This window comes from Myotis lucifugus, unplaced genomic scaffold (genome assembly GCF_000147115.1).
Source record: "Myotis lucifugus unplaced genomic scaffold, Myoluc2.0 scaffold_502, whole genome shotgun sequence".
Classification (NCBI taxonomy): Eukaryota; Metazoa; Chordata; class Mammalia; order Chiroptera; family Vespertilionidae; genus Myotis; species Myotis lucifugus.
The window spans coordinates 150,988-178,462 of record NW_005871550.1 but is presented as its reverse complement, the minus strand read 5'-3'; the positions used below and the strand labels follow the sequence as shown (position 1 = coordinate 178,462).

The following is a 27,475-nucleotide window of genomic DNA, read 5'->3' as shown; positions in this document are numbered from 1 at the left end:
TCAATCACTGAGCTACACCAGCCGGGCTCAAGCTTTTTTCTTTTATTCCAGGGGTCTCTTGTCCCAGTATGTCCCCAGTAGGACACCTCTGTCATCTGACTGTGTCTTTGGCCCGTTATCTGCAAAATGGCCAGACCCAAGGGTTTCTAGGGACCCTTCTAGGTGTGAAATTTTTCTCAATGGTTGGTAAGCTTCTAAGATTTTAAAGAATAAATTGGAGCCAATGATAATATCTATTTCACTGGGTTATTGGTGGATAGCTGACTAAGTACTCAATAGATGCCAGTGATCATTAGTATACTAATAATCTCTTAAATAAAGGTGGGTCAGCTCAATCCGTTATAAGAGGATAATGGGTAAATGGGCTCACTCTATACGACAATCTCTATATGGAAGTAAAAATGTTGGTGGGCTTAGCATGTTTTTCCAGAGAGATGGTGGGTTTAAGGTTTAGGAGGTCAAAGAAGGGGATCTTAAGGTCCCTTCCATTGACCTTTTCTAGGCTCTGAGTTGAGGGTGCCTCCCACGCCTGGTAGGTCTATCACCCCAAGGTCTACGTCCAGAGAGATGCTCCAACCTCGGTCAGGCATCTTCCCCATCAAGCTTGATAGGGCAGCTAAGGGTTTTGGAATGAACCATCAAAAGGTTTGTTGCTTCAGCCAAGGGTCTGGATTTGAGAAGCTGGGATAAATCTTATCTCAGCGCACTTTTGTGGAAGGAGCCCCTGGCGCCTGGGCTTCAGGTCTGGCTCAAGGCAGGAGCCAGAAAGCAGCATGAGGTGATCAGCAAGACCTGGGTTTGAATCCCAGCTCTGCAACTTCTTAGCTCTAGGACCTTGGGTGAGTTTCACAAACACAGTGTCTCTTTACCTTCTCTCTTAATCCAGGGTAAACATGTGTACCTTTCGGGCTTCTGTAGGGATCAGGAGAGAGAAGGTCTGTGAGGTGGCCAGCACCAGGCTGATGAAGGCAATGTCAAAGTAAATGTTGACAGCATCTTCTCTCCTGTAAAATAAAACACGGTTGGGAAGAGTTTTTTTTTTGGTTTCTTGATCTGTAATAAGGAACTGGAACAAGAAGAGTTCATGAGTAACCGGTTCACTCAGCCTTTGGGGACCAGGGAGATGCCCTTTTGTCATTGATTGCCAGCCCACGTTTCCTGAAAATCAGTAGCGAGGTTCCAGTATTTCCCAGCACATCCTGGCAGAAAGCTACCGAGTATCTACCATGTGCCAGGAGCTGTGCTGAGCCCTTTGCATGGGTGAGCCCCTTCAGGCTTTTCATTTCATAAAGGAAAAACACCGAGGCGCAGAGACATTAAGAAATTCACCCCAAGCTGGTAAGAGGTGGAGCTGGGATTTGTATCTAGGTCTCTGCTTCGAGAGCCCATCTTCAGAACCATCCCAAATATGGGACATCTGCCCTCTCCTGGGAAAAATAAGTACAAAATGGACTAGAATGGCCTTTGCAACTGCTACATTGTGAGTGCCCTGAGCCCAAGGACTGCGTGTTGCCCTCTCCACCCCCTCCCTGGCATGCAGCAAGTAGGAAGTCATGGACGAACACCTGGAAATCCAAGCACCTGGGCCAGGCATCTGTAAAATGCAGGTGTCCCCTGAGGAGTAAGTGTATTGGATACTTGTCTTTGATATGGCGAGACCAAGACTTTCTCAGGACTTTCCTGGGTGGAGGGAAGGGCCCTGAAAATCAGGGACGAGGACAAGGTAGAGGAAAAGGCGGTGAGACATGGAAGACGGCTCCATGGTCTTACCATCTGAGTTGTTGATTACCAAGCCCTGGGCCTTTGCTGGAGGAGGTGGTGGTCTGTGGGCCACAGAAAGAATCCATGTTTCAAAGGACTCAGAGAAAACTGCCCCTTAATCCATCACTTCCTTTCATTTCTTGTTCCCAATGGCCCGTAGGTCTTTGATTCCCTTTGTATCATTGATTTCTTCCCAACTCTCAGCCTTGGTGTTTAATCTTTCTTTTCAACTGTATAGTCCGCACTTTAATTGGAGCTTCTTACTTCACTGCCTGGGTTCCTGCCGTGTCCCTTGCTTCAAGTCTCTGCTTCAAATATTGCTCCCAGATTCACCTCCCATGATGCTGCACCTGTTTCTGAACCTTGCCTTTCCCATCCTGTGTCTGAGCTTTCGCTCTCCATTCCCTCTGCCTGATGTCTCCTCTCCCCATCCCTCCCCCTGTGGGAAGTCTACCCACACTCTCCAAACCCAGCACGTGTCCTTCTCCTTCGGGACTGTGTTTCCAACTGTTCCATCCATCTCTGTCGTCATAACTCCAGCAGCCCTGGCATGAGTCTACATCAGTTCCTTGGGCAATTAATCATTATCTTCCTCTTATCTCCTCCTCGAGCGTTATTTATCTCTTGGATCATAACTTCTCACCTGTTCGCCTTCCTCTCCATCTAGTGAGGAGTTCTTTAAATGCAATATTTCTGTCTTGTTCACTGAGTAATCGCTACCTATGAGGCACCCTGGTGAGGGTTGGGGGACAGCCAAGAGCAATACTGGGTTTGCTCATCAATCACTGCTTGGGAGGAGGCCCTCAGAAATGAGTGTTCGCTGGCCCAACCCAGTTCAAGACAGTTCTGTCACCAACCACAGGGGAAGCCAAGCCAGGCTTGCTCCTGCTTTTTGCATTGAGTATCTCTTTTGTCAAAGCAGATGCCCGAGGAAGGCTTCCCTGTTAGTCTGGGCTCACAGGCTGCTCCTAGAGGCTCTACTCACCCATTCCAGAATCCACTCGCTGTGTTAGCAACACCGCCTCTGGTGACAAGGGCTGGGTGCTGCCCTCGGGCTGGGCGCTTCCCTGAACAGGAATGACCCACCCTCCACCCAGGTGGAGCCTAGGCCTGTCACAGGGAGTTTGGCTCCAGGCAGGGACAGAATGGGAAGCCGGCTTCAGAGAGAGGGCCCTTCTGTCACTTCTGTGTTTCTAAAGCTCACAGCATCCAGCTTCTGTCTGTATTTTTCTTAGGAACAAAGGAGTGTGATCATTTCACAAACATTTGCTGAGCACAGTGATCATTGTTTCCCTAATGTCTACCCAGCAGGGGGCTGACACAAAGTTAAACACAATAGTCTCTGCTCTAAATGAGCCTGGAACTAAGAACTAAACTAAATGCACATTGCTGAAAGCAGGGTGGCACATATGTGGCCACAACACAATTTTGTGTCCGTGGCAGAGATTGCTGATCAATCCTAGAACGTTGATTCAGCTTCAGAATCCTTCTCAACACAGTGCACCAGGCAGAATCTATTACTGGATTGGATTTTGCCCATGGGATAAAATCAGCTCAGAATCTGTGCTTGTCTTTAAGGTGGTCCAAAGGCCACAGAGATTGAGGGTGGTGTCTCAGAAGAGCCAGCGTAGAGAGCAGCCACATCTGTCCAGTGCAGACTAGACTAGGGGACCCCTTTGGTGGGAGTGTTCCAAAGTTGCTGTTGGGGAAGCCCCTAGGATTGCTCCTTATGACACCTTCATGCTTCTGCTGCCCCCTCACGGCTCCTTCCTGTCTGAGTTTTGTAGGATTCTTCTTCCTCCTCTTTCCCCACAGGGAGCTGTTTTGCAAGATTCAACTCTCATTCTTCTTAAGGTTATTTTTTTTTTCTTGCCTGTTCTCTCCATTGAAGAGCTGATTGAAATAGTTAAATCTTTATCTTCAGAGGTGCCTTTTCCCAAAGTCTAACTTCCTTTGGCTTTGGGGCACCTGTGTGATCTGAAACTATCTTTCCAACTACCCAGCATTCTCTGCTCCTTGCCTACAGAACCTCTGCTATGAACACAGGCTCTTCTTCTAGCCTCGGCCCAAGGCGTGTGGAGCCAGGATGAGGAGTCTTGCCCTGATTCCTCTGCTCCTTCTTTCTGCTTTGTCAGATCTTATCAAGTCTCGGAGTCTCAACTGAACTGTCACTGCACCTGGAAAGCCATTCCCGACTTTGTTATTTCAGAAGAGAGCAAGCCAGAAGAGAAGCTCATGGGTTGAGGTCCTGACTTTTATTCTTTCAGTCAGACAACAATCAGTGCCCGAGTCCTCTCTATGGTTGCACAGTGAATGCCATACGAGCCTGCCCTCACGGAGCCTGGAATCTGGTTGCATTTCTATGGTTAGTTAGGTGTACATGTCAGTTCTCTGCTATACACCAATCCCCTTGTGGCAGGGACTGGGTCTCGATCATTGTGTCCACCCACAGTCCTGTGTATCTACTAGACGCTCCGCCCATTCTGAGTGGGCTGCTGTAGACACCGGTGACTATGCGGACCTCTGGGAAGGTCAGAGAGGGCTGGAGGGCTGGCAGGAGACGGACCAGTCGTGGAGGCTCAGGGAGGGAGACATCTGTGCTCTTCGCCAGAGCCCAGAGCTGCAGGAGCTGGGAGCCTCAAACAGAAAGCAGTCGTAGTTAAAATGCATTAAGAACACGGGTCTGAGTATGAAACTCAGCTCCTCTGCTTAACAACGATGAGACCTGAGCAAGTTATTTAATTGCTCTGTGCCTCAGTTTTCTCATCTGCAAAGTGGGTCTTAAAATAATGCCACTCCTCTACGGTGGTTGTGAGGTTTCAATGAGAAAATGAGTTAAATGAATGTAAAGCACTTAAAACACTGGCTGTTACTTAGACTTCACCAGCAATAGGATTTATTGTGATTTTCACTAAGGGGCTGGGTCTCAATCATTGTGTCCACCCACAGTCATAAATAACATGCACTTTATTTTAGACAAGGACAGAGTCTAGAGGCTAAGGGGGTCAGAGTTGACCCTGCCAGGCCCTGCCCTTTGCCTGGAGTGTGTATTTCTAGGTGCACTTGGTGGGGGTGGGGAGGGGTAAACCTCAACACCCCTCCCGCTGCCTGTCTCCACTGGACCCTCCCAGTCCCAGCCGTGTCCCTGGGAGGCTCCAGCCTTCCCGGATGGTGTCATGATTGGCACCCAGCGAGCCGTGCACTGTGATCCGGGTGTGAAATCAGCCAGCGGTTCCTCCGCCCAGCAGATGCCATCAGCGGCAGTACAGTAGCAGGCAGAGGGCCGGGTTTCCTGGGGCTCCGCAGAGGGCTCTGAGCAGGAAGGTGGGGTGCCTGCCAAGGGGAGGCAGGAGGGAGGGCCAGGCTGTGCTTGCAAAAAGCAGGAGCCAAGTCCACACGTTTTATGAAGTGTTTTATGGTGGAACTGCAATTGGAACCCTGGTATTTAGCAAGAATTATCGGGCGTGATGGTCTTAGCACGGAGAGTCCCGTGGGGACGGAGAGAAGGCGGAATGCAAAACAGGCGCCCTGAGCGTCCTGGAGTGGATGGCTGGGGTTCCGCTCGCTGCTTACCTTGCCCTACTTATTGTTCTTTATAAATTCCTGTGATTAATTTTTTGCTCTTGGGGCGTTCAAAGCTGAACTTAGAGACCGACTCAAAGTATCTGTCGGTTACTTGCTCTCTGTCGGAAACAGGGCTGCTTCGTCTAATGGAGCGCTTCAATTCTCTGACCGCCTCCTGTCCAGCTCAGAGCAGCAGTGGAATCTGGGCCAATTAGGTGCTCAGGACTCGACAGGCTCTTCTCTGTAGAGAGAGGGGGGCAGCGAGCAGGCCCAGGCCCCTGGTTGTGCTGGTCACTGCCCCAGGTTGATTTCTCAGTGCCCCACACTGAGGGCGGGGCCTCCTGTTCCTTTGGAAGTTCAGCCCAGCACATGGCCTAAGGCAGTGGTTCTCAACCTTCCTAATGCCACGACCCTTTAATACAGTTCTTCATGTTGTGGTGACCCCCAACCATAAAGTTATTTTCGTTGCTACTTCATAACTGTAATTTTGCTACTGTTATGAATCGTCATGTAAATATCTGATATGCAGGATGTATTTTCATTGTTACAAATTGAACATAATTAAAGCATAGTGATTAATCACAAAAACAATATGTAATTATATATGTGTTTTCCCATGGTCTTAGGCGACCCCTGTGAAAGGGGTCGTGACCCACAGGTTGAGAACCGCTGGCCTAAGGAATGGATGTGTCTCATGTTTGTTTCTCTCTCACCCAATGAGAATAGCAACCAGGTCACAGTCTTTTGGAGCTGCCATGAAGCTACAATCTTCAGTGGCGGGAGTAGAATAGAGGTTCTTGACCAGGGCCCATGGGATAAAAGGCTTCAGGGGTCTGAAGTTGTAAACTATACCTTCCTGTAAGTGCATTTTCAGGGAGAGCCTCTTAATCCCACTAAACAAGCCCTCCCAGAATTTTGCCTGTGGGCAGAGTAGTGAGGAGATCCTCCTTGCTGTTCTTAGAATTCACCAGCTTGCTTCTGCCCCAGGGCCTTTACACTTGCTGTTCTCACTCAGAATACTTTTTCCCAAGATCCCTTCTGGTCACCCCTACTTTCTTTGTCACCGATTAAATGCCACCCTCTGGACTGCCTCATATAAAATAATGCTCTTTAACCCACCCACCACTACATCACTTTATTGTTTTTTACAGAACTTACTCATATATGACATTATTTGTTTACTTTCTCCCTCCTTTAGTATTTAAGCTTCTATTGTGTCCTCTGCTGTATCTGTCACATGTGCCAAGCCCAGAGTAGATACTCAGTAAACGTCAACTGAATGGATGTGTAAAAGAACACATTAATAACTGAAAATATTTGTGTCTCAGATGTAGAAATACATATGTATTTTTTTAAATGACAGAAAACAAAGGTCTGAATTCTCAGTAGGGCCACTTCTCAGGCATGTACTTTGGTTCCCAAAGGTGTTTCATCTGCTATGAAATGATCACTGTGCACTGCAGTAGAAGTTTAGGCAGAAGTCTTCTAGGAATTTCACAACGTTGGTGCACCTATCATCAAGTTCATCAGTCTTTCAAATACTCCAGATTGGTTGATGTGTGTGTGTGTGTGTGTGTGTGTGTGTGTGTGTGTGTGTATGTGAATGGAGGGCTCAGATCCTGGTGCACAGATGTTACAGATGTTATTATTATTATTAATTGTTATTATTTTGGTGCACAGATAATGGGTTGCCCTCATTCGAAGATGGTGTGCTGACGTTACAGACATGCTAGTGTGGGTGTTTGCGACTTGTTTGAAGTTCACAATGTGTCAGAGAAGGGCTGTGATGGAAGTCCCACTTGCATTTGGAGTTATTATTCGTTCTGGGGAAGATGTCCCAAGACTGGATTGCAATGTCGGGATCAGCATGGGCTACTGTTTTCTGATGTATGAATTCCTAGGGCCTCCGTGTCTGCACCAGGGGAAGTAGATTTGAGACTAGGAAAACAGGTTCTGCATTTTCATCTAATTTTTAAGGAGAGAATAAAAGGTACCACACTCTTCCAGGAGGTGCACTCCCTTGGAGAGAAATAAACCCTGATCTCTTCTGGGCAGGTTATCAGCTTTGTTTCCTGAGTGGAAACCTCAGAGTCACTTCAGACAGAGGTTATCTTTTGTCAGTGTCTGTGTTGGGGGAGCTCAGAAGTAAAGTCAGTGCACAGAGCAGAGGACCTCCCTGATAACACCCTCTACTAGTATAAACAACAGCTGCTTAGTTTTTTCTTGTGGAAAGTTTATATTTTCCTGCATTAAAAGATAGATACTGTTCTCTTCCAGTATCTCTTCCAGATACTGTTCTTTAGACAGCTGAGTCACCATTCCTCAAAATAAAATTTAATTATACAGCATGACACATGAATATAGCATTGTTTTAAAAGTCAAAATCTGAAAAAAGAAAAAAATGTACAAAAATACAGGGTGGGGCAAATCAAATGAAAACAACTCGATTTCTAAGGTGGTTGAGAATCTTTTTGTGTGTTGCTTGTGATGCTTCACATGTTGGTGGCTTTTTGACATGGTTTCACAGATTTTCACTAATAGGACTATTTCAGAACTGTCTCTCCTCCAGGGCTGATAAGCCATTGGTGGTTAAAATACTGAAATATTTTCATACTTGTTGGTAAAGTGCCCCTGCCCCCAAGTCTCAATTCCCTCGCTCCTCCTCCTCGCTCTGGCCCTTGCCCCACCTCCCTGGGAGGCAGCACTTAAGAGGTTAACATGTAGCCCTTCAGACTGGGGTCCACTGCTGTCCCAGCCTCTATTCAGGTTGTTTGGTGCCCTGCGGGACCATTTAAAAAATATATTGATGATCTCCTCCCCATTCTCAACCAAATGTACTCAACCTATGTTTTTTTTTTAATATATTTTATTGATTTTTTAACAGAGAGGAAGGGAGAGAGATAGAGAGTTAGAAACATCGATGAGAGAGAAACATCGACCAGCTTCCTCCTGCACACCCCTACTGGGGATGTGCCCGCAACCCAGGTACATGCCCTTGACCGGAATCGAACCCGGGACCTTTCAGTCCGCAGGCCGACGCTCTATCCACTGAGCCAAACCGGTTTCGGCTCAACCTATGTTTTATGATGTGCAGCAGTTGCTGGCCTCTGAGCGATTCACTCTAACATACATGCTACTGTTTTGCTTCATGAGCTGGTCCCTGCTCTGTGTGCTGATTTCCTGGGATTATGCTTACATAATTTCCTTTGACCTTAGCCTGCACATTGTAATCCGAGAGGGCATGTTGGGGGAATAAGATGGCCCTTATGTAACTTGTTACGTAAGAGTACAGAGATCAGAGACGCTCTGGAGTGTCTGCAGAGTTTTCTAAGCCTGAAAGTTCATTTGGACAGAGGTTTATGTTGTCTTTCAGTCATTGAATTCTTTACAAAGCATTCCCTTGTTTCTGAAATAGCCAAAGGGGAAGGGGAAACAAGAAGGGACAGTATAGCTATTATGTGGCAGGTGCAGTCCTTAGCAGAAATTATTGCATCCAATATAATCTATACTAATAAAAGGGTAATATGCTAATTAGACCAGATGTCCTTCTGGACAAAGCCATGGTGGTGGGGGCTGAGGGAGAGGCAGTTAGGGGCGATCAGGCTGGCAGGGGAGAGCAGTTAGGGGGATCAGGCAGGCAGGCAGGTGAGCGGTTAGGAGCCAGCGGTCCCAGATTGTGAGAGGGATGTCCAGTTGCCGGTCATCCCCCGAGTGGTCCAGGATTGGAGAGGGTGCAGGCTGGGCTGAGGCCCCCCCCCATGCATGAATTTCGTGCACTGGGCCTCTAGTCTTCTCTATAGTTCTCTTTCCCTTTCCCTTTTGGAAAGGGAAACTTAGGCTTTCAGGATGAGTGTGAGGTGCTGGGCATCATGGAACAACAGAATGGTAGCACTGGGCTATAACACCAGAGCTTCCATGTTCTTCCCATGAAATGTGTGTGTGTGTGTGTGTGTGTGTGTGTGTGTGTGTGTGATAGAGGAGAGAGAGAGAGAGAGAGAGAGAGAGAGAGAGAGAGAGAGAGAGACGCACGGGGCATGGAGTCATGCTGGACAGTTCTGTTTTGTATCCCATTCTCTTGAAGTTGCTAACTTTGTCCACCATCGAAGTCAATTGGGAGCTCAGATCTTCCTGAGGACTTCGAGTGCTTGGGGACCAGGCTGAGACCAGCCAGGGAAACCAAACTCTGTCCTGCACCTGGCTGTGCCCAGGTGACCCGGAGGCTTTGTGACCCAAACTTTGGACTCTCATGCCACCCTCTCTCCTTTACCTTTGAGCTAGGGCCAACCCCAAATTGCAGGTGCCATGAAACTTATTTACCTGGCATGAACTGCTTCTCTCTGCTCAGGGAAATGACACGTGAGTAGAGCTCACGTCAGGGTAAATTCTGCAATGGCCTATGTAACAGATTCTCAGAGGGGAAAGCTTAACCAGGAAGCGCAAGAAAATGGGGTTCTGGTCATTAGAAGAGGAAGCCAACAGGGGTTTGTCATTGGGTATTTTGATAATTCCCTCTTATTTTTGGCTCTTACATTGAAATAGTAATAAACACATGGCAAAACATTTAAGCTCTGCCAAAGATGTGCACTGACCAGTGAGTCTCCCTCTCACCTGATGCCATGGGCATATTCTCCTCGGAGGCCACCACTATTAACGTGTCCTGTGAACCTTCCAGAAATATTGTCTGTAATCTTTGTAGATATAAATGTAAGTGTCTAGTTTTCTATCTATCTATCTATCTATCTATCTATCTATCTATCATCTAATCATTCACCCATCTATCCACTTATCTATCCATCTATCCTTCCTTTCTTTTGAACTTATGCTTAACTCTTGTGGTTGAAAACTGTTAGAAATTCCTGAATTAATATCTTCCTCTTGGTTTGGTGTGTTGGCACCAGAACACAGAGGGTCTGGCATGTCCCCCAAGATCTTGTCTCATTTAAAATGAGGACTCGTCTTGATTTCAAAGTCCTCCAGCTGGTGAGGCTGTAGCATTGAGTGGCACACCACCCGAGCCCTCCCTGAGAGCTCTGTTTCCATATCCTGCCCTATCCTTCTCCTGGAGCCTCTCCATCTCTTCAAAGCAGAATGTAAGAAGATGCCGTGTAGGATGGATGGTTCCAGTTCGGTGAGATTTCATGGAATCTGTGTTTCAGCAAAGGCTACCCTAATTTATTTCTTTCTACAGAAGGGGCCTGGCCCACAGTTGTGCTCCCTGCATGGAGACTGCCTGTTTACATATGTTGATTGCTGGATGACTGGATGGTCCAATAGAGGGAAGTCAGCTTTTTCTCCAGAAAATTCTTTTCCCAGTTGAGTATGGCAAGAATGGGGGTCTGAAAAGTGGCTATGGAACCACTTTTTCTAGAACTTCCTCCAAATTGCCACATGAGAAGCCAATACTCCACTGGGCCTTGTTGTGGGATAGTCACAAGTAGAAACCAGGATGATTTCCCCAAAGAAAAACCTTCTAGAGAACAGTGATGTGGTTTGGAAGGTTCCCTCTTCCAAGACAGGAAAACCAACTGTTAGTTCTGTTCCTGGTCCTAGATCTTCGCCTCATAGAGCTCAATGTAGACTGGGTCCTAGCCTCTGCCTCTCACTAGCTATGTGACTTTGGGCAGCTAAGTCTTAGTTTGGAAAGTAACTATGTCTATTTCAAAGGATTGTTTTGTTTCTGTTGCAGGTGATAGAAACCTAACTTAATCTCACTCGGGCTAACAAGAGAAGGTATTGGCATATTAACTGAAAAGTCTAGGATAGCATCAGGCATAGTTGGATCCAGAAGCTAAAATCTTATGTCAGACCTCATTCTTTCCAGATCATTTCCATGCTGGCTTTTGGCAGCTCTGGACTTTTATCTTAGCAGCTCAGAAACCTCAGCAAAAAAGAGATTTTCCTTCCCACTATTTCTCTTAAAATTCTTAGGACTGATCCCACTCCTGAATATTTGTGGCCATGGGAGTGAGGATCTTGATTTGCCAGGCCTGAGATAGGCAATGGGTCAACTCCACCCAAACCACAGAGTCAGAAGGAGAAGTTCTCTGGGCGAAGACAAGAGGCTACAACCAAAAGAGTAGTAAATTGATATTAGGTAAGCAAGAGCAGCAGGTGTGCGGAGCAGGGGTCAGCAACTACTCAACTCTCCCTTGTAATGCACAGGCAACCATAGACAATAGGTAAACAAATGATGGGCCTGGTTGTGTTCTAATAAATCTTCATTTGCAAAAACAGGCGGTGGGCTGGATATAGTTTACTGACCCCATTATAGAATGTTCTCACACATATTCCAGTGACCTCAACAAATGACATCTAGTCTATTCAGAGCACTTAACAAATGCTGGCTATTTATTATGTATGCTGTAAGTTAGGATAATGACAATGATAACATTGATGATCGTTATAAGAACACTAATTGGGTAAAGGAACTATAATGAATTATGAGGAATAGTAACGTATTCCAGGATTATTTCTACACTCTTAGTGGAGCTTGCACTCCACACACTCATAGAGCTGGAAGGAACCACAGAGGTATCCAGTGCCAATGCCTCATTTTACAGGTCAATCTTCAGCACATACGTGGAGTCAGATAATAAAGAATCATTGACTTTTTATTTTGGATCCAAACTGGGTTGTGTAGCAATTTAGTGTTGGTAAGATTCTTGGCACAGTTGTAAGCCAGTGGAAAGACCTGACTCTGGACCACCGTGTGCTTTATGACTTGAGAACGCCCTGCTTCTGGGATGGCTCAGATGTCTGTTTTACATGAAGCTTACCACACACCTCTCTCTATGTTTGAAAACAATGAATAAAATAAATAGTTACTCATTGCCTCACTTACTGCCCTCTTCGTCACTGTTTCTATTGGCTTAGCATACTGGCAGCCTTCTAAACAGCTAGTTTTCAGTTTTGCTGCCAGCTGGTGAAAAGATGCCCCTGACATCCCCCATCAACATGGACAGAGAGAGGCCTGTGGGCACTTTGGTCTACCCGCAGTGGGTCCACCCCATTGGCCAAGTTCTTCATGACTGGCAAAACCCTCCTGGGTTTTGGTTAACTAGTAGCCCTGCAATGATCCAGGAGGTAAATATTTAGAACCACATCTCTTTAGCTTTTATTATCCACCTCCCCCTGCCAAATTTATTTTATTACTCAGGGACAATGACAAAATATTTTAATGACTCAAAAACAAGTCATAGATCTCAAGTACTACAAAGAGCTCAATAAACAGAATGGAACATTTGGGATTTGATTTACCATTCCTCTAAGCCAAGAATCAGCAAACTTTTTTTGTATAGGGTCAGATAGTAAATATTTTAGGCTTTGTGGCCATCTGCTGGGCCATGATTTATTTGCTGACTCCTGTTCTAAGCTCTAGATAGTTAGAAAGAGCAGACCAAAGATGGAGTATTTGAATTGGCTGCTCAGTTACTTGATGTCGTCCTTAAAACTTGAGCTTTGGAGTTGGACAGATGTAGGCTTAGCTCTGTGGTTCTGCTGCTTACTGGGTAATTTTTAGGTATGTTAGTTCTTTAGGTTTCCTCGTCTATAAAATGGGGATAATAATAGTCCCCTTTATAGACTTGTTTTGAGGATCAAGCAAAGAAAGTTACTGCAGAGCTACTATTCTCTCTAAATGGAAGTAGTGGACCCAGTGCTGTTATTGATAATCAAGTCCAATGGGTAAAAGAAACCACTCAATAGTATACAGTTAAGCAACACCCATCTTGTAACTTTCTCCCATTCAGTAAGTTGCCTTTTCATTTTGTTGATGGTTTCCTTTGCTGTGCAAAAGCTTTTTAGTTTGAATTAGTCCCACTTTATTTTTGTATTTGTTGCTTTTGCTTTTGGTGTCAGATTTTTAAAAATCACCACCAACACATGTCAAGGAGCTTACTACCTGTTTTCTCCTAGGAGTTTTCAAGTATCAGTTCTTTAATACTATTCAAGTCTTTAATACGTTTTGAGTTAATTTTTTGTGTTTGGTGTAAGATAGCAGTCCAGTTTTATTCTTTTGCATGTGGCTGTCTAGTTTTCCCAACACCATTTGTTGAAGAGACTGTCCTTTTCCAATTGTATATTCTTGCCTCCTTTGGTATAGATTAATTGATCATACAGGTATCGATTTATTTCTGCATTCTCTATTCTGTTTTATTGATCTTTGTATTTTGAATTTTTATGCCAATACCATACTGTTTTGATCACTACAGCTTTGTAGTATAGTTTGACCAATAACTCGTCTTCACCATCATCTTCTATGAGGAAAAATTGAGCCTGTGTCATATTTGCTTTGCATTATTGCTAAGACCCTAGTGCTAAAGTGTGACCGACCATCTTCCTTTCTCCAGAAAATGAGGCCTCACATCATTCAGTGAAAAATCTCAAATGAAAAATCCTTTTCTGAACATTTTCTTCAACCATAGAGTTAAGTTAAATGATCTGTTCCAGATCAAGAGCATCAACATGGCCTGAGATCCAGGGGAGAGGAGAGACTACAGGCCATAGGAGCTCTGGGACCTCGGCTAATTAGTTCCCGGTGACTTCATCCCGCTGCCCTTGATTTTGTATCTCCTGTTGCTATGGCTGAAGTTGGAAAGAATTTGGCGTAAAGCCACCTATATGCTCAACATCCTGGGGGGATATAATTTTTAATAACTTAGCTTTATAAGTTTTTCTGAAGAATTATGAGCTATGAGGTTGAGGTTGGTCTATGATGCCATAACTAAAGGAACATCTAAGGATTATATATTCTCATCTTTTAAAAAAAATATATTTATTGATTTCAGAGAGGAAGGGAAAGGGAGAGAGAGATAGAAACATCAATGATTAGTTCCAGGATCTTTCAGCTGTCATATCATGGTGAGAAAAGATTGGACTTTCGATAGAGGCAGACCAGGGTGTGATTCTCACCTCTGCCTTTTCCTAGCTATTTGACAACAGATAAAAGACTTAACCTTGTTTCTTCATCTGTAAAATGACTAATGATCACTCCTCACATTGTATAAAATATCTTCCTTAAGAGATCCTGGAAGGAACTGCTGTCCAGCCTGACCCTACAGGCTGGAGTCCAAATTACCAAATCTGCATTCCAGTCCCCCGCTGTAGGCTTGTTTAAAAAAAAAAAAAAAAAAAAGGCTGAGGTCACTCTCAGCATTTAGCACATGCTGAGTCATTACTCTGGAGAGTTCTAATCCTCAGGTTACTGATAATAAGGAGATGTGCTGAGAAGACAATGAAAACCCTACTCCCCCCTCTGTCATCCGCTAGCCAGTCATTGGTTATTCCTCATGCGCCACCTCTACCTTCTGTCAAGGAAAGTGAGATCCCAGGTCACTTGCTTTTATGTTTTCACACTTGTCCCTTGGGAAACTTTGCTCAAAGTTGTAAACTATGTGCATCTTTACTAACGACGTGTTTCACTCTGTTGCACCATACTATACCTACTTTATAGCCTGGCAAAAATATATATATTTGCTCTTTTGGGGGGATTTTATTTAGGAAAAGGAAAGCCCCCATCTGTACAATGGTGAAACTAAATGAGACAGGGACTGCTAGCTCAAAAGGAGCCAGGCAGCTATGGACATCTTGCCTGGGTTTCTGCTGGTGCCTAAAGGTACTGCAGCTAATTAAGCCACTTGGTCCACATCCTAACGACTCCCCTGTCTGGGGGGCTAATTGGGAAGCTCATTTTGGGAAGCTTCACGGTTGTTTTCCTGTATCCTTACCAGTTTCCCCTGAAGGCCTCATTAGCTGAGCTCAGGTTGGTTCATGGCTGCATCTTCCCATGAGCGCCGGGGCCACCAAGCCTTGGGCAGGGCAGCTGGATCAAAGCCACCAGCAGGGAACGACCAGTCCCGTGTGGTGCTGACCCGCACCTTCCTGCCAACCACTGGTTTTTCTCATGCAGGTGTTTGTGCTTTGGCTCTCATTTCTCACTTCTTTTCAGATTTCCTAATCTTTCCAAACACTGCCCCCTAAAACGGAGTATCACACAGAACCTGTAACTATAACATATTTTAAAATCAATTTGCCTACTCATTCATTTACTCATTCAACATATGATAATTGAGCACCTCCCATATGCAAGGAACCATGCTGGCTATGGGGGAGATAGAGTCAAATAAATCAATATCTTGCCCTCAAAGAGTTTATGTTCTAGTGGGGAAAAGACAAGTAAATTGTGATAAATACCTTGAAAGAGGTCAGCCCGGGTAGAAATACCCTGAGAGAGGTAAGCACAGATAAGCACAGGGAAACTGCAGGAGGGTACGAAGCAAACTCGGGAGTCAACAAAGACTTCCCAAGGGAAGTGGCACTTGAATTGGGTTTCGAAGAAGAAATAGAAGTTAGACTAAGAACTTGATTGGAGGGGAGGTGGGGAGGATGTTTTAGCTGGAGGAGACCGTTTGCTTCAAGGCACACTGGAACTGGGGCCAAGTTCTCTGTGGCTCAAACACAGAGCGCATGCCAATGAATCTCCCCCAGTTTGTGGGAGCTGCGTGAAGTTTTCAAATGCATTTTCATGTTCTTCCATGAACCAGAGGCGGGTAGCAATTACTTCAGAATCGGCATGCCTACGGGGACTGGGCTGGCCAGTGTGTGCCTTGGCCATGGTGTAATCTTTATTTTTAGAAGAGGTCCCCAATTTGGGATGATCAAACGCCCCACCCCAGTCTTTCACTTAGGCCTAGAGGTTTGCTGTTCCTTGGTGTCTTATTTCTGCTTTGGTGGTGAGCCTTTCCTTTCTGGAAATGGGCAAACCCGTTGGGTCAAGGCCAGCTTAGGTCTCTACCCTGGGGAGGATTTCACAAAAGTCCGGAGGTGTTATACTTAAGGCTGCACTCCTTTAGTATGTTCCGTGAGAGGTTCTCCAGTCATTCCACAGTGTGGAAGCTTACAGCATTGGGAACTTCCCAGGCCCCGATCCACATGGGCCATCTGGGACTTTCTTTTTGTAAAAAGCACAAGCGTCATTTGTTGCCAAAGTGATCTACTAAAACACAACTGTAAATAAACTGTCTTCAAGGTGGTTTTGCACCATTTTAGTCATTTAAGACAAGGAAACTAAAAGTGAGTTATCAGTTATGTTAAATACTGCCCCTGCTTTCATAAGCATTATCTTATTTAAGCTCTATAATGACCCAGTGAGTTGGGTATTATTGTCCAAGAGAGCAAATAAATGCCTTGTCCCAGCCACAGCTGGAAAACGGAGATTTTAACCAAGGATCCAATGGCCATGTAATTATGTAATTGTATTCCACTAAACTGTTTTCTGGAAGCTGCTAATCAGAGCTGGTGTTTTAACTTCTGTTCCTGGGCAAAACGAATGCTATTGTTATTGATCCCTTCACAATTTTATCTTCTACTACTTCCTCCTTTCCCCTTATGTGAGGACACCCAAAGGCCCCAACTGGCTCCATAGTTGCGATTCATCTCATTAGTTTGGGTCCCTTGACCTGGAAAGTGATATGGAGAAAAGATTCCTTTCCCTCACATTTTCATCTTGGATGTTTCTGTGAGTACTGCCTCTCCAATTCCAAGGAGTTGACTATGAACGAGATGGGTGGCCTTTTGATGACTTAGTGGTGGCTTAGCTGGTCCCAATCCTATTTCACCTGTTCAACTATATTCTTGTGGTATTGACCTGCCCATCTTAGAAATCTAGACTGATAATTGATCAAGCATGGATGAGCATTAAGAAGATACCTATGTATGAATTGTGTACTGAGTTTGACCCCTAACTCAGCCTCAGTAGTCCTAGAAAATTATGCTTTTGTAGCAGAGATAAGAAAGGGGGAGGTGAAGGCAAAGAAATGGTTGTTATTGTTGCTTTGTCTCTTGTCTCTAAGTCCCCCGTCTGCCTTTCGCTGGGAGGCTCCTGATGCTGTGACTGGGCTGTGACCTTGTGGTTGAGGCAATGATTTGTCTCATGGTAAATTCTAAGCTTATTCAGTCCTGGATATACTAGAATAGAATGGAGGCTTTATCTCTGGAACTGAAGCCTATTAATAACCCCCTTTTCCCCCTGAGAATTAGAGAATCACAGAAATTGAAAACATTAGAGAATTTCTAATCCAACCCTCTCCTTTTAAAGATTAAAAGCCTGGCACCTAAAAAAATAAAAATCAACCAAAATTGATACCTGAACCTATTGGTACATTCTTACAGTAAGAGTGTGTTTTTATCATTTCGTAGCCCTTACTCTTCTGTCTTTTGACTATGCTCAAAGTCATTTTACATCCATTTTATACTTATGCTATTTCCGACACAACCAGTTAGCAGCAGCCCTGGACTCAGAACACCTCCCCCCCCCCCTGCCCCCAACACACACACACACACACACACACACACACACACACACACAGACTTTCAGTGTCATGTTGATCACTAGTTCCGATCCCATCATGACTAGGGACAACTATGAACCGTGCTCTTTAGCTGGACCATCCGCCATTCAGGAAGAAGCTATAGGAAAGATGGATCATTTGTGAAGTCCGGAGTTCACTGGCAGGACCTTTCCCGAACATGTTCTTGTGATCAGGAAATGAACACAGTGGCTAAAAATGAACAGAAGAAGGAACTAAAGGTGATTGGAAGGTTTTGAACCTTTAGGTTTTCTTCTCAGGGTCTATGAGACACAGTTGTGTCAGAGAGAGATTCTGACTTCTTGGTCAGTGAACATCCTTCACATCAACCAGGTCCTGTAGGACCCAGCAAGGGTGGAGGGACAGGAGGGCTGTTGGAAATGCCCAACTGTTTTGGAGATCCAGTCTTTTTTGCAGCAAGGTTGGCATTCTTTAGGGAGCTGGGAAAATCCCAGATGTGGTCTGTCACAGCTGTAATCACCCTTTCATGGTGTCCAGTGTTCAGAGCTGACACCACTGGTATTTCCAGCATTGCTTTTCAAACACTCCAGATATCTAAGGGGAAAGCCCCTTCAACAACCATGGTTTTTGTTCTCGAGGGTCTGACCTAGTATTCCTCACTAGGGCAATTTCTGCACATTGTCTCCTGTTGTCTTGGACTTGGGTAGCCGAGGACCGATGGGTGATGCTTGTCACAGACCTCACATCCTTCACGCCAAAACACACCAGTTGCTTTTAGGCTCCTTGGGAAATGTTCTGTTAGCACCACACTGAACCGTGAAGGAGGAAAAAAGAATCTGGTGCCAGATAAGAGGATGCCGAAGTGTGCAGGCTGGAGATCTGAGTCTGCCACCACATCTAATGAGCCTATTATTAGAGGCTCTTGGCAGAGCCTGGAAATCGAATGCTAATACAAAGCAGGTTCTGAGAATAGTTTAAAACTTAGCACCAGCCCCATGATATGTTCCTTTTTGAGTCACACACACACACACACACACACACACACACACACACACAAACACACGAATACTTCCAGCTTGTCCTTGAAGGAGGACCTGTGAATTTGCGTAAGAAAGAACAACAGGGAAGCCACTGCAAAATTAACAGCTGTTTAAATCTTTTAATGGAGAAGTTATGGCTGAAGGAAATTATAGGCTCATTGTTCAAGTTTCTAATTATCCAAACAACTCTCTCGTCACATGGCCTTACTTTGCCGGGCAATGGAGAGAGATCTGACAGTGCCGGGTTACAGAAACTTCCACTGCTTAGGAATTGCACTGCAAAATCTTCCATCCAGAGGACGCTCAACTGGAAACAGAGGTGCTCCACGGTGTTGGGACACATCAGGCTCGGTGAATTTGGTCTAACCAAGCCATCCTTGGGCTTGCCAGGTTCTTAGTGTTGGGATCTGTCTGCACAGCCCCAGGAAGGGAGTATTCATAAGGGGTAAGTGTGCTCACTTGAAATAATTATTGTGTTTACCCAGTGGACTTACACCGTCCAGCTCCTGCCCTTTCTGTTCTTCGCCAGGGAAGCAAACTGCAGGCCACTGTGACCTCAGCCCCCTGCCTGTATGTCCAGCTCTCCCCTCCCTGGGGCTGGTTTTCTTCCTCTGGGAGCTGGGAGAGTCGTTGAAAGCCCATCATATTGATGGTGGTAATAGGGCCCGGCATGACTAATTTGTCACTCATTTGAGTCAGTGCTCAAAACCAGCACATGGACACCAGGAGTCACATCTGGTGGGAGCTTTGGGCTCTCGTTTGAATGTACTACAGATTTCCAAACTGTGTGTATCGCATGTATTTGCTAAGCTCTGGACACATTGCACAGTTAACTAGGAGACCCCTCACTCGCTCCAGGTTTCTGTTCAGTTGCCTCCTTATCCTCGATGCCTTTCTTCGTCCCTGATGCTGGAACCTCCGCCTTTCCCCCACAGGTCCTCTCCTGCCAGCAGTCTCCACTTGACATGCATTTATCCATGTATTTGTTCTTCCAAAGCGTACACCCCGTGAGAGCAAGGGCTTTGTCTGTTTTGTTGATTTGCGCTATCCTGGGCTCCTAGAACAGCTTGGGGCCTGTAATAGGTGCCCAGTGGAAATTTGTGGAACAAAGGCAAGAAGGTAAGAGGCTCGCTGCGGTGGTAGCTCAGTCTCCCGCAGAAGAGCCTCGCTCCAGGGAGAGCAAGGTGTCCTTCATAGCTGCTTCCCGGGTCTTATTTGCTTTGAGCAAACATTTATCAAGCACTTGGTACCAGGTGTTAAAGATCACAGTCCTGTCCTCCCAAAGTCCACAGCTTGGTGGAGGATGTAGACATTTAAATCCAATCCATGCTTTAAGATCCAACTCAACATCAGCCGCTCCTGGAGACCATTCTAGAACACTCTTCCTCTTCTCTACAGCTAGGTTAGGTACCGTTCTTACCATTTTCCGTAGCATCCTGGGCAGACCTTTATCGTGGCCCATATGTGAAGCAGACCAGTAAGGTGCAATGCACTTTCTGTCTCTCCTTAAGAGCAAGATTGCCCCTTACTCATTACCGAGTAGAGTGTCTGACGCAGAGTACGCAATAAATACCATTATCCTCCTTATTGCCATTGTTGCTATGCATATTCACTAACCAGCAATCAAATAGCTCTGTATGTGTGTAATCTCATTTTAAAAACTATATCTGTTCTTCTGAAGATATATAAGGCTTAGATGCCTCTCTGTATTGTGTTATATAATGTTATGTGGCATTATATTCTATCATCTTCCCCAGTTCAGGGGCTCTGGGGATGCAGTGATCACTTAGACGGGTATCGAACCTTTCCAGAGAGTTCTCAGGGGGCTCCCTGTGTCCCCAGATGCAAGCTGGAGCCTTGATGTACTTTAAAAATTATATTTCTATTTGCAGAAGTTAGGAGCTCCGATCGGCCTGGAGCATTTGTTTAACTCTCTCAATAAATACTTGTGGGTTTCAGCATTTTGATGTTGCCACTTTGATGTGGCTGTTTTGATTTGGGGCTTCGGGGACATTTTGTCATGGCCTAAGAAACATGCCATTAAACACGCAGCAGTTTTGTGCAGCTAAGAACTGTGTGCAGCAGGCATCCAACCACATTGCTGGGTTGGGTGTGTATGTTAACTTAACATGTGTGTGTTTTCAATTCGACGTGGTTGTTTTGATGCTTGACACTCTCATTGCATCAGGTGGATCTCGCCAGAATGTTTGCTTTAAGTACTTACTGGTCTTACTTCAGTACTAACCATATGCCTGATTCTAGCTGCAATGGCAGGAGGGATTCCATGGAAGCAGAAGGCGGGATGACACCCTCGAGGGGCTCACAGGGTTTAACCAAGGGCTGGCTAATGGAATAGTCACCATTTCCGAACACATATGACCGCTATTCTTTGTTGCCAATTTTCTGGTTTAGAGCTTCAGATTACTGGCTGGAAAAATGTTTAAATGTATTAAAAGATCCCAATGCAAACATCAAAATATGATCTAGCCACGTTGAAAAGACCATTTTGATCATTTCCCCCTGCTGTGTTGTAACAAGAACTTTCCTGTGTGTTTCACTGGGTGCTGAGAGGAAGTGGTATTTTTGCTCGCTGCTCAGAAAGGACCTCATCTGCTTGCTGTGAGCAACCGTGTCCTATTTTCTTCTTTAGATGGTCTGAGTGATCATTAGCACACACATATGTTAGAAAGTCAGAGGTTGCGCAAAAACTAACTAAATGAGTAGAAAATTAGGGCATTGAGGGAACAGTAAGAAGCTTATATTTTGACTAATAATTTCATCTGGGTATTCTACCAGACCATGCGACATTATTCCAAATTTTAAAGCATTTTGTTAGCAAATATATTAAGCAGCCTGTCATGTAAAAGTAAGTATATAGTTATATTTGGGTCCCTGGCCTTAACTTTGAGACTAGAAGCTAAGTGTGGTGTCTTATTAGAATGGTGGTGCACCTGGGTAGATCCCTGAGTTAAATGTCACCGTTGTCATGAACTTCAGTAGTATTATGTGTCTCTTCTTCATATTCTCTGGAGAAAGGAGCCACCTGTGTCACGTGCCAGGCCTCTGCCATACACAATCATGTTTGTTTCCACAAGGTTGGCAGCAAGCCCTTGTTTCTACACACCGCACAGCTAGCAGATAATGGAGTCCGGATCTGAAACCCAGGTTCTGTGATGGTAAAACCCATGCTATCTCCATTATAACCAGTGATTACAAGGCTCTGTCATGTTTCCAAAGCCTTCAGCCTGTCTTTCTAGGTGTTAAAGACTATTCTTTCTTTTATCAAATGATGGTGATTGCAAGATGGCAGCTAACAAAAGTGTCCCAAGTTATCAAAGTAAAAATGTGACCTCCGTCTGTCAATCCTCAAGCTTAAATCTCATTGGCCTGGGAAATGACAGAGCTGGGGGAAGAGGCAGCATGCGCGTTCTCCTGGCAAGGGCTCCATTGCAGACTCCAGCACAGCCTGGGCCTACTGGGGTTTATCTGGAAAAGGGCTGGGCTGCATCCAGGGACGAAGGTGATCACATGCTTCTTCTGACCACCCTTCTTTGCCGTTGAGTGGTATTGACTCTGGGACAGCTTAGCAGAGCCCTGGTCATTTGAATGATCTTTTAAAAACCAAAAAGGATTAAATTTTTTAAAAACTGGATAAGCCATCTTTTCGGAAAGAGAGACAAAACTTGGACTACCCTCATGGATGACTTCTCTGTGTCTGGGATGGGAAGGTTTGAGCTCAGAGGCATTTTAATTTAGCGAGACTTAGGCTGTGTCTCTATGCACTTTGGAGATTCAGGTTTTAGAGCTCGTTCCTTCTGCCCAGCGGTCTCTAACCGTGGCCTTCGCTTCTGTGTTCCTGCCAATGACATATCTGGGTTTGATCTCCATTTCTTTTAGCCTGTGACTTTCAGCAAGTGACTTTCTGTCAAATGGGACAGGGACACTTGCCTCTGAGAGTTACGGGGCGGGCAGTTCTTAGAAAACCCCCATCTTGCCCTGGCTGGTGTGGCTCAGTTGGTTGGGCATTGTCCCAGGCACCAAAGGGTTGCTGGTTGGATTCCCCATCAGGGCACATGTCCGGGTTACGGGCTCAATCCCTGGTTGTCCCAGGCACCAAGTTGCTGGTTGGATTCCACAGCAGGGCACATGTCCAGGTTACGGGCTCCATCCCTGGTAGGGGGCATGCAGGAGGAAACCAATTGATGTTATACTCTCACATCGATGTTTCTCTCTCTCCCTCTCTCTTTCTCTCTCTTTAAGAATTTTCTTTGCTGTGATGATCCAAGGTAATAGGGAAAAAAGCACCTGGCAGGTAGCTATTCGGTGGGACCTAGTGTCTTGCTTAATGGTGAACTGGAATTCAGGGTACCCTGAGTTGCTTCCTTTGTTTTTATTTTCTTGCCAATGTTTCCAGATTCCCAGGTGTGCCTGGGGGAGGCCGTTACTCCTCCTCCTAGCTGTGCCCCTCCGACGGGATAGGGGAGGTGCCCAGCGGTCCCTAACCACAGCCTTCATTTTTGTTGTAGTGCCAACAACATGCCCAAGCAGGTCGAAGTGCGGATGCCCCACAGCCACCTCAGCTCGGAGGAGCCGCCCAAGCACCGGAACCTGGGGCTGCGGCTGTGCAGCAAGCTGGGGAAGAACCTGCTGCTCACTCTGACGGTGTTGGGTAGGTGGCAGGCGCCTCCCCACCGGCCCCTCTTCTCTGGCTCTCTCCTGGCTCCGTGGGGAAGCTGGTTCCTGCAGCCAGCCCTCTGACTGCTCCGCAAAGGCCCCGTTTGCCCAGGCCTCAGTGGTGTGACCGTCCCCCTCACCTGCCCTAACCACGTGTTCGCTCTTAGGGAGCCTAGTGGTCCTCAGATCTCAGTATGCACAGACACTGCCCCTGAGTGTGGCGGCATGCAGGTCCCCAGGGACACCTACTTGGGGAGACTTGGCTTTGGGCCACCTGGAGTAAGTCCTGGACTCTGTATCTTAACAAACCAGGATTCCAAAGCAGATGGTCAGTGAACTGCATTGAGAGAAATACCCACATCAAGACAAAGGCGACCACTAAGACGGCATCCAAAATCTAACCTTCTCCAAACATTTCACTGACTTACGTTAGTTCAGCACATTAGCTAATGAGGCCAGCATGGGGAAGGCTTGTCTGATGCTTCAATCTGCTTCTGGTCTGTCTCAAAAGTCTTATTCCCCTGCTTCAGGCCTCACCCACGCCATAGTTGTTTTTTCATGTGTGACTGTTAATATCATTTTGGCCTTAGGTTTTCAACCAGGGTTTATTGAAAATGTGGTAAATTGCAGTTTCTTGTAATGACAACCACACCATTTCCTTTCCTGATCCCTCCCTTGTTCTTCAGCTCTCGCTTAGGCAGCACACAGAAGCAATGAACAGCTCACCTCTCCACCCCCACACACAGACGCACACCCTTCATTCCATGGCTCCTGCTTTGAGTCAGTCATCTTGAGTGGGAGTTTGCCATAGCTCAGTTCACTCAATAAAAGGAAACCGCAGGCCTGGTAGGGTTTTCCAAGGGTTACCCTCCACAAAAACACAAGTCATTCATCATAGGTCTTGAAGAAGTACAGTTTTCACCTGGAGAAGAAGCAAAGATCAGGCTTTGGTCCATGTCCCTCCCTTTGCATGCCAGGGGTTAACATGATTGGCCAAGATCCTGGAACTCCCTCCTTTCCTCCCAGCCTGTGGTGCTATGACCCGATGGTGGTTGGCACAAGGACTGTTTATGTTGGCCGCCTGTCTGAAGAGATCTGAAGCTCTTCTTGTGGAATCCCTGAATATGCAAAACGAAAGGCTCCTGCCAGCATCTCTACCCCAATTGTTTCCTCCCAGATGATACCTTTTTAGAGACCCTCCATGATCTCCCATAAGATCAGCAAGTCCAACGATTGTATAAGAGGCTATAGAAGTCAAGGACAAAAGTCTCGATGGTAAGCCACGGGGAAATTATTGGAAATTAAAGGAATTAGAAGAAAAAAGGAAACACATCAGCTTAGTCAACCAAATGCTCCTTTTACCAGGTATCCAGTTAAAAAAGGAAAGAAATACATTAAACTCCATGCCATGTGGCCAGGCCCGGGCTAAAAGGAGAAGCAATATTTGGCACTTGGATTGTTTCTACTGACAATCTCTGACTCTACACGTGGATGATGGCCTCAAAAAAGTTGGAGTCCAGTTGCCATGACATACTTCCCATAAAGCCTTGAGAACGCTCTCCTTGACTCTCCCAGAGCTGCCTTTTAGAATAGCTGGGGATACAAAATATTCTCCTACTAGTCAACATCTGCTTCACTTATCTAGTGATATTTTTGTTGCATGCTATTCATCATCTGATAATAGAGAAGTATGAGAAAGGTGAATGTCACTGAAACAAGTTCTTAAAGTTATTTATTTGACTAGAGTAAAAAACAATAATAAATCCAGATTTCCCCCCTTCCTTATAGGTGTCATCTTGGGGGCAGTATGTGGAGGGCTTCTTCGCTTGGCATCTCCTATCCACCCTGATGTGGTTATGTTAATAGCCTTCCCAGGGGATATACTCATGAGGATGCTAAAAATGCTCATTCTCCCTCTAATCATCTCCAGTTTAATCACAGGTAAGTCCTTCTCTGGTGCCTGGCCAAGTGGGTCCTACTCTTGCTCTGGCTTTTGGATTGACCATTGAATATCAATTTACTTGAAGGAATGAATGTGATCATCTATGTCATTTCACTTTAGAGCCTTTGTTTTCCTGTTTCTAAAATGGGGACAATCAGACCTAAAATAAGTTTGCCATCTATTGGTCAGTCCATCCATCTGTCCAGCAACAAATGATTAAAAAAACAGCCTTATGTTAAAAAATGATGGTCTCTGTAGTGCTTTCAATTTTTAACGTATACTTTTCTCATTTTCTAGATTATAGTTTGTTCAGAAACTGATAAAGGTAATAAATAGGAAAGGAAACATTTCTTTACTACTTAATTGTGTGTAGAGGGAAACAAGTATTAAAATAAATGAAATACTAAATATAAAAGCTGTTTGACTTTTTTCAGAAGAAAGTTACCCTTATGTATATCATGGTCACTTGTTTTGGCTGAAAAAAATTATGAAAAAATCTTTTTCTCTCCGTGGACTTATACGGGTACTCTCCTTCTTACCAAATGATATTCCTAGAACAGTACATATATTGTTATAGTTTAGAGAAAAGTGCTGAGTGAAGTGTGAGACTGGGCTTTGGTCTATATTTAGGTGCCAACAGGCTGGGTGGCCTTAAGAGAGTCGTCCCTCTGGACTGTCCACCTTGTGAAGAAAGTGGGGCTCTGGTCATTCCAAGAGATTCCAAGGCTAAGCCAGGCTGTTCTACGGTCTCATAGCTGGTCGACCAGTGAGCCCCGTAACTGGAAATGCTGGGATTGGGTTTCCAGAAAATCTTATCATTTCTTTCAGCCCAGATTGAGTGAAGCTGTGCTTTCACCTTAAATGCTCCTTTCCAAAACAGACAAAATGTTCTCCATGCCTGTTTAACAGATTGTACGCTGGCCAAACTGGTGAGGATATCTAGCTTCCATTAACTAGAATTAGACTGTAGGTTTTAAGGAGAAGTGGGTCATAGGTGGGCCGGCTTAATCCAAAAAAGTTAATATCAATGACTTCCTCCCCACTCCAAAAATGGGTACACTCTCTCCGTGTCGTAAAAGCAGGAACTGAAACTGAGAAGTAGAAAAACTAAAGAAACAACTGGAAAATACCCATGAAGGCTGGAATTTTTGTGACTGGCTGGGATTTCCTCCAACAATCACAGAGCCAAGCCCAGTAGAGATGCAGCACCCCTCTTTTTGGGGTGGCTTATGCATGTGTCCTTCGATCCCTACACAAGGTCAAGACTGGAAGAGGGCTGTGCTACATCAGTATTCCAGGCTCCATTTCAATGACCAGTAACATAGCAAAAAATGTTGAGGCTTGACATAGGGCTACCAGCTTCTTATTTTCCCACGTGAGGACATTAAAAGCAACAACAACAAAGAAAGCAAGTAAAAAACTAGCATGCACCAGCACCATGCCTTCATACAAGAAAGGATATTTTGACACCAAATCAGTGGGAAGGACATGATCTCAGAATTAAAACTTGAATTGATTCAACTTGAACTCCACATTGCAGATGGATAAAAAAAGTAGTCACCAGCCAGTGTTTACACTCTGGACCAGAGGTCTCCAGCTCTCCCCAGTTCTGTCAAACACATCCTTGCAAAACGGAATTGCAAACTGTGGGGTTGACCAGCTAGCTAGTAGAAAGAGGTTTAACTTAGCATCGATGCATTTGAATAATAGGAAGCCAAGTTCTAGGTATGCAGAGATGGGTAGTTATCAGAAACATCACAGAATTAATCCTTCTGGGTTTCTTTCCAATCCAGGGTTGTCAGGCCTGGATGCTAAAGCCAGTGGGCGCCTGGGCACGAGAGCCATGGTGTATTACATGTCCACCACCATCATCGCCGCGGTCCTGGGCGTCATCTTGGTCTTGGCTATCCACCCAGGGAACCCCAAACTTAAGAAGCAGCTGGGGCCTGGGAAGAAGAATGACGAAGTGTCCAGCCTGGATGCCTTTCTGGACCTTATTCGAAATCTCTTCCCGGAAAATCTTGTCCAAGCCTGTTTTCAACAGGTAACGCCCAAGTTCTGATGTTCTCGCCTCTCCACAAGCCCAGTTACACAGGTGCTAACTGAGAATCTGTTTTAATGAATCAAATCTGGAGAGTGATTTTCTTAGCATTTAATTATCTCTGTTT

At 45.4% G+C, this 27,475-nt stretch overlaps 1 protein-coding gene across 1 annotated transcript in view; it reads left to right on the top strand.

Annotated features, from left to right (window-relative positions):
* SLC1A2 (solute carrier family 1 member 2) overlaps positions 1–27,475 on the top strand; it is a 97,444-nt gene that overhangs the window by 28,964 nt on the left and 41,005 nt on the right. Inside the window, exons 3-5 of the mRNA XM_023744970.1 lie at positions 23,218–23,360; positions 25,154–25,306; positions 27,101–27,351. Coding sequence (XP_023600738.1) covers positions 23,218–23,360; positions 25,154–25,306; positions 27,101–27,351 — 547 coding nt within the window. The remainder of the gene's footprint in view (positions 1–23,217; positions 23,361–25,153; positions 25,307–27,100; positions 27,352–27,475) is intronic.